At 53.6% G+C, this 10,456-nt stretch overlaps 1 protein-coding gene across 2 annotated transcripts; it reads left to right on the top strand.

Moving 5' to 3' along the window:
* The first annotated feature begins 2,372 nt into the window (after positions 1-2,372).
* LOC129014441 (cytochrome P450 1A2) lies at positions 2,373-10,116 on the top strand. 2 transcript variants are annotated; one of them, XM_054451880.1, is made up of 7 exons: positions 2,373-2,425; positions 3,266-4,105; positions 4,725-4,845; positions 5,301-5,390; positions 5,659-5,782; positions 6,705-6,791; positions 8,314-10,116. In XM_054451880.1, the coding sequence occupies exons 2-7, from the start codon at positions 3,275-3,277 to the stop codon at positions 8,609-8,611; spliced, it is 1,551 nt and encodes a 516-aa protein (XP_054307855.1). In that variant the 5' UTR covers positions 2,373-2,425; positions 3,266-3,274; the 3' UTR covers positions 8,612-10,116. The 2 variants fall into 2 exon arrangements, with proteins under 2 accessions (XP_054307855.1, XP_054307856.1); XM_054451881.1 differs by lacking the exons at positions 6,705-6,791; positions 8,314-10,116 and adding an exon at positions 6,018-6,697 and having other exon boundaries at positions 2,389-2,425.
* The last annotated feature ends 340 nt before the right edge of the window (positions 10,117-10,456 follow it).

A 10,456-nucleotide genomic window follows, 5' to 3' on the forward strand; every position in this document is an offset into this window, starting at 1 on the left:
TTAATTTTGTTTAAATGCGTGAGGAGTGCCTCTGCCCGGCCGTCACCCCGTCTGGGAGGAAGTGAGGAGCACCTCTGCCCGGCTGCCCCGTCTGGGAGATGAGGAGCACCTCTGCCCGGCCACCCCGTCTGGGAGGTGAGGAGTGCCTCTGCCCGGCTGCCACTCCGTCTGGGAGGAAGTGAGGAGCACCTCTGCCCGGCCGCCCCCTCTGGGAAGTGAGGAGCGCCTCTGCCTGGCCGCCACCCCGTCTGGGAGGAAGTGAGGAGCGCCTCTGCCTGGCTGCCCCATCTGGGAAGGGAGGAGCGCCTCTGCCCAGCCGCCACACCGTCTGGGAAGTGAGGAGCGCCTCTGCCTGGCCACCCCGTCTAGGAGGTGAGGAGCGCCTCTGCCCGGCCACCCAGTCTGGGAAGTGAGGAGCGCCTCTGCCCGGCCGCCCTGTCTGGGAGGTGAGGAGCGCCTCTGCCTGGCCGCCACCCCGTCTGGGAGGAAGTGAGGAGCGTCTCTGCCCGGCCGCCCCGTCTGGGAAGTGAGGAGCGCCTCTGCCCGGCCTCCCGGTCTGGGAAGTGAGGAGCGCCTCTGCCCGGCCGCCCCCTCTGGGAAGTGAGGAGCGCCTCTGCCCGGCCGCCCCCTCTGGGAAGTGAGGAGTGCCTCTGCCCGGCCGCCACCCCGTCTGGGAGGAAGTGAGGAGCGCCTCTGCCCGGCCGCCCCCTCTGGGAAGTGAGGAGCGCCTCTGCCCGGCCGCCCCCTCTGGGAAGTGAGGAGCGCCTCTGCTCGGCCGCCCCGTCTGGGAAGTGAGGAGCGCCTCTGCCCGGCCGCCCCGTCTGGGAGGTGAGGAGCGCCTCTGCCCGGCTGCCACCCGGTCTGGGAGGAAGTGAGGAGCGCCTCTGCCCGGCCGCCCCCTCTGGGAAGTGAGGAGCGCCTCTGCCCGGGCGGCCCCGTCTGGGAAGCGAGGAGCGCCTCTGCCCGGGCGGCCCCGTCGGGGAAGTGAGGAGCGCCTCTGCCCGGCCGCCCCGTCTGGGAGGAGAGGAGCGCCTCTGCCCGGGCGGCCCCGTCTGGGAAGCGAGGAGCGCCTCTGCCCGGCCGCCCTGTCTGGGAGGTGAGGAGTGCCTCTGCCCGGCCGCCCTGTCTGGGAGGTGAGGAGTGCCTCTGACCGGCCGCCCTGTCTGGGAGGTGTACCCAACAGCTCCGAAGAGACAGCGACCATCGGGAGCGGGCCATGAGGAGGATGGCGGTTTTGTTGAAAAGAAGGGGAGGAAGTGTGGGGAAAGGAAGGAGAGATCAGATTGTTGCTGTGTCTGTGTAGAAAGAGGTGGGCATAGGAGACTCCATTTTGTTCTGACTAGGAGAAATTCATCTGCCTTGGGATGCTGTTGATCTATGGCCTTTCCCCCAGCCCCATGCTCTCTGAAACATATGCTGTGTCAACTCAGGGTTAAATGGATTAAGGGCGGTGCAAGATGTGCTTTGTTAAACAGATGCTTGAAGGCAGCATGCTCTTTAAGAGTCATCACCACTCCCTAATCTCAAGTACCCAGGGACACAAACACTGCAGAAGGCTACAGGGTCCTCTGCCTAGGAAAACCAGAGACCTCTGTTCATGTGTTTATCTGCTGACCTTCTCTCCACTATTATCCTATGACCCTGCCATATCCCCCTCTCCGAGAAACACCCAAGAATGATCAATAAATACTTCATAAATTAAAAAAAAATAAAAAATAAATAAAAAATAAAAAATAAAAAAAATTTTGTTTAAATGCCATATCCAATCGATATGGCAATCAAATGCAAATCCATATTGCATTTGGTTATGTCTCTTAGTCTTTTTGCATAAGGGGGGGCCTCTCTTTAGAATGCAAAATCTTTATCATCTCTTCTTTTCCACTTGGGGACTTGGGCTGAAAATCAGGAGTGGCTGGAACATGCCCATTTACTGTTTGGTTTTGCAGGTTGTTGGAGGGTACTACAGAAGAACATCCTTCTGGAGAGGGGCCGCGAGCCTGGTTGGCCTAGACTGAGTGCCCTGGCAGAGCTCTTCCTCATGTGTGCAGTGGGAAAGAAGCCCAGATCAGTCCAAAGGCCTAACCCCCACTCCCAGACCCTACCCTACTCTTCAGAGAAATAGGTTCCCTACCCTGAACCCTAAAGAAAGCTGTACCTTCATCCCCAGGGACCCAGCACCCCTTCTGGCCTATCCCCAAAGAGTCACCCTGGGCCTTAGGTAGTAGGTGGAGCTCAGGGATCATGGCCCAAGGCCAAGAGTTGATCCTTCCAAATTTGTTCAGTGATGCAGCTTTCATATCAGGTGATCAGGACAACCAGGCCAATCTGATAGGAGGCGGTGTTTATAAAAAGGCCACTCACCTAGAGTCAGAAGCTCCAGACCAGCCACTACAACCCTGCTAATCTCAAGCACCTGCCTCTACAGGTATCTTTCTTTGGACCAATTTACAATCTCTGGGATCCCCAACTATAGAACCTGGAAGCTAGTGGGGACAGAAAGATGGGGAGCCTGGGCTAGGTGTAGGGGGCCTGAGTTCCGGGCTTTGCTACCCAGCTCTTGACTTCTGTTTCCCCATTTTAAATGAGCAGTTTGGACTAAGCCATTTTTAAGGAGAGAGATGAGGAGGGCTTCCCCCTTAGCACAAGGGCAGCCCTGGCCCTGGCTGCAGCCGTACCTCAACCTCCAAGACTGTGAGAGGATGGGGACTCATCCCTGGAGGAGGTGCCCTTCCTGGTATTGATAAAGAATGCCCTAGGGAGGGGGCATCACAGGCTATTTGAACCAGCCCTGGGACCTTGGCCGCCTCAGTGTCACTGGGTAGGAGGAGCTCCTGGTCCCCTGGGTATATAGAAGGTATCAGCAGAAAGCCAGCACTGGCAGGGACTCTTTGGTACAACGCCCAGCATGCATGCTGTGCCAGGGGCTGACAAGGGTGGTGTCCTTGGCTTCCCTGTTTTGGAGTGGTCACTTGCCTCTGCTCCAGCCCCAGAAGTGGAAAATGAGATGATGTGTGGAGGAGAGAGCCAGGGTTCATGTTGGGAATCTTGAGGCTCATTTCCAGCTCTCAGATTCTGTGATTCCAGCTACTGGGCTGGGTGAGCTCTGGGGGCACAGGACACATGGTAGATGGATCTTAGTCTTTCTGGTATCCAGCTGGGAGCCAAGCACAGAACACGCATCAGTGTTTATCAAATGACTGAGGAAATGAATGAATGAATGTCTCCATCTCAACCCTCAGCCTGGTCCCTCCTTTTTTCCCTGTAGTTGGTACAGATGGCATTGTCCCAGTCTGTTCCCTTCTCGGCCACAGAGCTTCTCCTGGCCTCTGCCATCTTCTGCCTGGTATTCTGGGTGCTCAAGGGTTTGAGGCCTCGGGTCCCCAAAGGCCTGAAAAGTCCACCAGAGCCATGGGGCTGGCCCTTGCTCGGGCATGTGCTGACCCTGAGGAAGAACCCGCACCTGGCACTGTCAAGGATGAGCCAGCGCTACGGGGACGTGCTGCAGATCCGCATTGGCTCCACGCCCGTGCTGGTGCTGAGCGGCCTGGACACCATCCGGCAGGCCCTGGTGCGGCAGGGCGACGATTTCAAGGGCCGGCCTGACCTCTACAGCTCCACCCTCATCACTGATGGCCAGAGCTTGACCTTCAGCCCAGACTCTGGACCAGTGTGGGCTGCCCGCCGGCACCTGGCCCAGAACGCCCTCAACACCTTCTCCATCGCCTCTGACCCAGCTTCCTCATACTCCTGCTACCTGGAGGAGCATGTGAGCAAAGAGGCTGAGGCCCTGATCAGCAGGTTGCAGGAGCTGATGGCAGGGCCTGGGCACTTCGACCCTTACAATCAGGTGGTGGTGTCAGTGGTCAACGTCATCGGTGCCATGTGCTTCGGACAGCACTTCCCTGAGAGCAGTGATGAGATGCTCAGCCTCGTGAAGAACACTCATGAGTTCGTGGAGACTGCCTCCTCCGGGAACCCCGTGGACTTCTTCCCCATCCTTCGCTACCTGCCTAACCCTGCCCTTCAGAGGTTCAAGGCCTTCAACCAGAGGTTCCTGCGGTTCCTGCGGAAAACAGTCCAGGAGCACTATCAGGACTTTGACAAGGTGAGCCCAGGGTGCAGGTGGCGAGGGGCACCTTGCAGGGCCTGGGTGCAGCCCCTCCCTCCCAGCTCCAGCATGCCCACACAGCTGCTGTGTTGCCAAGGCCTAGGAAGGCTCTGGACACCTCAGACCAGCTGTGTGACCTGGAGCCGACTCTTCCCCTTCTCTGGGCCTCAGTTTCCTGATCCTTGAAGCCCCCTTCTCAGGGCTCCTCAAAGCCCCCAAGAAAAAAGCCCTGGAAATGGGGCCCTAGCAGAGTCCTGCAATGTGGGGGGCCTATGAGTGAGAAAGCTTTCATTCTGCAGAAACCTGAGCCCCAACAGAGGCTAATCCCCAGCTCTGGTGTCGCGTTGCTTCCCTGTGTTCACATTAACCTTTTTCTCCTTTGAAATTGGACCCCTGGTGTTATTGGGAAGAAGGGTCAACGGGGCATAAAATGACACTTTAAGCCATACCCAGGGCTGCTACCAGCTCCTGCTGCAAGCTGCAGCCCCTTGCCTAGAGACCAAGTTGGGAGGATAGGGGGGTACCCAGCCCCCAGGGACGGGCCAGGGGAGTGGAGCAACGTTCAGCCTTTGACCTTGGAAGTGCCAGGGGTGCCCCTAAGCTTGTGCCCCCTCAGAACAGTGTCCAGGACATCATGGGTGCCCTGTTCAAGTACAGCAAGAAGGGGCCTAGAGCCAGTGGCAACCTCATCCCCCAGGAGAAGATTGTCAACCTTGTCAATGACATCTTTGGAGCAGGTAGGATCCAGAACCCTGCCCCTCCATCCAACAACGCCTGCTGTTCACCCACAGCCTTGCCCAGCCCCTCAGTCCATCAAATAACCCGCCAACCCTACACCAGATGGTACAACATACTGAGATCTGGCTTGGGATCAGAGTTTGAGCCTGGGCTATGCCACCAATTCCCAGTGGAGACACAGCAAAGTCCTTCTCCTCCCCTAGGCTTCGGTTTCCCCATCTGAACAATAAGGTGTTCTCTGGCCTGTAAGTCTAGGCCCCTATAATTCCGGCAACTAATTCTGAAACCTGTGTCTCAAGTTTATGTTGAAGAGACCCAGCCTCTGTCCTCAGGAAACTCACAGGCTAGGGCCAGAGAAAGCTAATGCTGGATACACACGTAGCAGATTCTTGGGAAATGATGGTTTCCTTGTTTCTGTCTTCCTTCTTTCCTCACCTTACCCTACACGGTCCAGGATTTGACACAGTCACAACAGCCATCTCCTGGAGCCTCATGTACCTTGTGACCAAACCTGAGATACAGAGGAAGATCCAGAAGGAGCTGGGTATATGGGGGCCCCCAACCCTATGGCCAGGAGAAGCCTTGAGACCCAGGTTGTTTGTTCAGTCTACAAACACCTGTTATGCGCCCACTGTGTGCAAGCCCTGGGCACACAGTAGTGCCTGCCATTGCCTAGAAGATGTGGGAGGTTAGTGGGGTCGCAGACTTGTGAATAGACAGTCTTACATAGAGTGACATGGGGTATAAGAGGGGATAATTCATGGGGCAGTTAGGGCAGCCCCTGAGCTCTGCTTGTCCTCTGTGTTCTACAGACACTATGATTGGCAGGGGGCGGCGGCCCCGGCTCTCTGACAGACCCCAGCTGCCCTACTTGAAGGCCTTCATCCTGGAGACCTTCCGACACTCCTCCTTCTTGCCCTTCACCATCCCCCACAGGTGAGGCCTGCCGGTTCTGCCCTCCCACCTCTGAAGTCCTTGCCATGTTTTCTCTTCCTGGCTTCTCAGCCCTGGCCCTGGCTCAGCATCTCCTTCCCGACCTCGTTCCCCACAGATCCCGGCCTCAGTCTGCCCCTATCCAGTCCAAACATAATCTAACCCCCAGCTCTCAGGAGAAAGTTCCACTTGTGATCTCAGCGCTCATTCCCCTCTGTTCATATTCCCTCCCTCCCAGTGCCCTCTGTGCCAGCCAGGTCGGCCTCACCCTCACAAGCATGACCCTATTGGCCTCCAATTTTGCTAACGCTGAACCTTCTGCCTGGAATGCCTTCTAGCCTCTTCTCTGACCACCAGAATCCTACCCTTGCTCAAAGTCAATGCCGACGCGAGCTTCCTCTCCCCAGAAGCCTTTTGACTCATCCACCTGGCACAGCTTCATTCCTGATGTCTTATAGGACTTACAGCCATCAGCCCTTGATCATGCCCTGGAATTTTAACAATGTCAAGAGAGTTAGTGAGCATTTACTCCTGCCCAAATGTTCTAGTTATTCCTGCAGTAAGAGGCCTGAATCCCCAGCCAGGCTAGAAATTCCCCGGGGCTGGCCCAGGCTGCTTGCTGCTTTTTTTTTTTTTAATAGAAAATAGAAAAACATTTATCTGAAATTGCCTGCTTCTTGGCTCCAGAGCACAGCCAAGTGCACAGCCAGGCACAAAGAGAAGTTTAGTAAATACTTGCTGAAGTTAAAGAACAGGAGGTAAGGAAGAGGGAGGATGATTCTACCTCTTCCCTGTTCCTCCCCTCCCCTCTCAGTGTAGGGATGGAGATGGCGGTGGGCAGGCTGTTGGGATGGGGTGGAGGTAGGAGCAACACATGTCCCAGCTTTCCAGCCCTGAGCCTCACAGCGCCCTCTTCCCTCCTCAGCACAACAAGGGACACAACGCTGAACGGCTTCTACATCCCCAAGGAATGCTGTGTCTTCGTAAACCAGTGGCAGGTCAACCATGACCCGTGAGTACATACCCCTCACGGAAAAATGTGTGCAGGTTCAGCAGTCAGGAAGGCTGTTTGTCCCTGCTAGGAACTGTTTATATAATGAAAGGAGGGGACCTCAGTTGCTATAGTCTGCTCTAAGTGATGATATTTACAAAGGTTTCACAAACTTTAGTGCACAGGAATCAACCAGGATGGCCAGGAGCGGTGGCTCACGCCTATAATCCCAGCATTTTAGCCAGGCAGATCACTTAAGGTCAGGAGTTCGAGACCAGCCTGGGCAACATGGTGAAACCCCATCTCTACTAAAAATACAAAACAAAAATTAGCCGGACATGGTGGTGCGCCTATAATCCCAGCTACTCCAGAGACTGAGGCAGGAGAATTGCTTGAACTCTGGAGGTGGAGGCTGCAGTGAGCCGAGATCGCGCCACTGCACTCCAGCCTGGGTGACAGAGTGAGACTCTGCCTCAAAAAAAAAAAAAAAAAAAATCAACCAAGATGTTTGTTACGGCTGATGGTTCCACCAGGATTCTAATGTGGTATCTAAGGTGGGGTACCTCAGGCGATTCTGACGTGAATGGCTCAGAGACCTCTCTTTGGAAAGCCCCACTTTAGTGTATAGGTAGGGGGACCATATAATTTACCATCTACACTGGGACATTTGAGTGTGAAAATGCTATCAATGTTTATGCTAGTCATCATTACTCCAAAACAATAAACATAAGACAGGACACACTGTTGAGGCCCCTTAGGAGGCATATTTTGAGTAGGATGAAGAAACATATGTCTGTCTGTCCGTCTTTCTTTCTTTCTTTCTTTCACTTTAATTTTTAAATAGAGACAAGGTCTTCCTATGTGGTCCAGGCTGGTTTTGAACTCCTGGGTTCAAGGGATCTTCCTGCCTCAGCCTTCTAAAGTGCTAGGGTTACAGGTGTGAGCCACCAAACCCAGCCTGTTTTTCTTCTTTTAATTTCTTTAGATAAAACATTATTTAAAGTAAATTAATATTAAAGGGCACTATCTTTAAGGCTGTTCATTTTAGAGAGAGCTTTGTAAAAGAAATAAGCATCAGACCAGGTGTGGTGACTCATGCCTCTAACCCCAGCACTTTGGGAGTCCAAGGAAGGTAGATCGCTTGAGCTCACGAGCCTGAGACCAGTGAAACCCCGTCTCTGCAAAAAAAAATACAAAAATTAGCCGGTTATGGTGCCTGTAGTCCCAGCTACACGGGAGGCTCAGGTGGGCGGTTGGCTTGAGCTGGGGAGGCAGAGAGTGCAGTGAGCTGAGATCGCACCACTGTACTCCAGCCTGGGTGATAGGAGCTGGAGGGTGTCTCAAAAAAAACAAAAAAAAAGAAAAGAAAAGAAAAAAAAAAAGAAATAAGCATCAAAGTTCAGTTTGGTTCCTTCCCACTTACCCTTCATTGCTTTCAACATGTCCTCACACTTGTGTACTCAACGGAAGTCTCCCTCCCCCAGGCACCTCCTCCCAGGGCCTCTCCAGCCCTGAGGTCCCATCTCCTCTGTTCCTCTTGCAGGGAACTGTGGGAGGACCCGTCTGAGTTCTGGCCCGAGCGGTTCCTCACCACCGATGGCACCGCCATTAACAAGCCCTTGAGTGAGAAGGTGATGCTGTTTGGCATGGGCAAGCGCCGGTGTATCGGGGAGGTCCTGGCCAACTGGGAGGTCTTCCTCTTCCTGGCCATCCTGCTACAGCAACTGGAGTTCAGTGTGCCGCCGGGCGTGAAAGTCGACCTGACCCCCATCTACGGGCTGACCATGAAGCACGCCCGCTGTGAACACGTCCAGGCACGGCTGCGCTTCTCCATCAAGTGAAGAAGACACCACCATGCTGAGGCCAGGGAGCGAGTGGGGGCCAGCCACGGGGACTCAGCCCTTGTTTCTCTTTCTTTCTTTTTTTAAAAAAATAGCAGCTTTAGCCAAGTGCAGGGCCTGTAATCCCAGCATTTTAGGAGGTCAAGGTTGGAGGATCATTTGAGCCCAGGAGTCGGAAAGCAGCCTGGGCAACATAGTGGGACCCTGTCTCTACAAAAAAAAAAATTTGCCAAGAGCCTGAGTGACAGAGCAAGACCCCGTCTCAAAAAAAAAAAAAAAAAAAAAATATATATATATATATAGAGAGAGAGAGAGAGAGAGCAGCTTTATGGAGATATAATTCTTATGCCATATAATTCACCTTTTTTTTTTTTTGTCTGAGACAGAATCTCACTCTGTCACCCAGGCTGGAGTGCAGTGGCGTGGTCTCAGCTCACTGCAACCTCCACCTCGCAGGTTCAAGCACTCCTCCCACTTCAGCCTCCCAAGCACCTGGGATTACAAGCATGAGCCACTACGCCTGGCTGATTTTTGTAGTTTTAGTAGAGATGGGATTTCACCATGTTGGCCAGGCTTGTCTCGAACTCCTGACCCCAAGTTATCCACCTGCCTTGGCTTCCCAAAGTCCTGGGATTACAGGTGTGAACCACCACATCCAGCCTAACTCACATTCTTAAAGTGTTGAATGACTTCTAGTGTAGAATTGTGCAACCATCACCAGAATTAATTTTATTATTATTATTTTTGAGACAGAGTCTTGCTCTGTTGCCAGGCTGGAGTGTAGTGGCGCGATCTCAGCTCACTACAACCTCCACCTCCTATGTTCAAGCAGTTCTCCTGCCTCAGCCTCCCGAGTAGCTGGGACTATAGGCATGTGCCACCATGGCCAGCTAATTTCTGTATTTTTAGTAGAGACGAGGTTTCACCATGTTGGCCAGGATGGTCTCCATCTCTTGACCTCATGATCCACCCGCCTCAGCCTCCCAAAGTGCTGGGATTAACAGGTATGAACCACTGCACCCAGCATTTTTTTTTTTTTTTTTGAGACGGAGTCTTCCTCTGTCTCCTAAGCCGGAGTGCAGTGGCATCATCTCAACTCACTGCAACCTCTGCCTCCGGGTTCAAGTGATTCTCCAGCCTCAGCCTCCCAAGTAGCTGGGACTACAGGCACACACCACCACGCCTGGCTAATTTTTGTATTTTTAGTAGAGACGGGTTTCACCATGTTGGCTAGACTAGTCTCAAACTCCTGACCTCAAGCGATCTGCCCGCCTCAACCTCTCTTCAAAGTGCTGGAATTACAGGTGTGAGCCACCGCGCCCGGCCCACAATTAATTTTAGAACATTTTCATCACCCCTAAAAGAAACCCTGCACCCATTAGCAGTCCCTCCACATTTCCCCCTAGCCTACCTCCCTGCCTCACCAGCCCTGGCAACTACTAATCTACTTTCTGTGTCTATGGATTTGCCTTCTCTAAACATTTCATATAAATGGAATTACACAATGAGTGGTCTTTTGTGACTGGCTTCTTTCACTTAGCACAATGTTTTCAAGGCTCATGTGTGTTGTGGCGTGCGTCAGTAAGCCCTTGGTGCTTGAGTCCTGAGACCAGGTCTAGGTCTGTGCTCTCTTAAGGCGTTGATAGGCACCTCCTTCACTCCTCTCTCTTCTCTCCTTTCATGTTGTTTGACCCAAGTTTTTGAACAATTGAAGGGAACAAGGAGAAAGGGATCCAGTCTCAGGGGCCAAACCCAATTGGGTGGATGGGGATCCCTCCTGTCCCATTCTCAAAAGGCAGAACATGTGACTTCTCACTAGGCCTTGATTTCTTCCTTCACAGCCCG

This window comes from Pongo pygmaeus, chromosome 16, assembly GCF_028885625.2.
Source record: "Pongo pygmaeus isolate AG05252 chromosome 16, NHGRI_mPonPyg2-v2.0_pri, whole genome shotgun sequence".
Taxonomy (NCBI): Eukaryota; Metazoa; Chordata; class Mammalia; order Primates; family Hominidae; genus Pongo; species Pongo pygmaeus.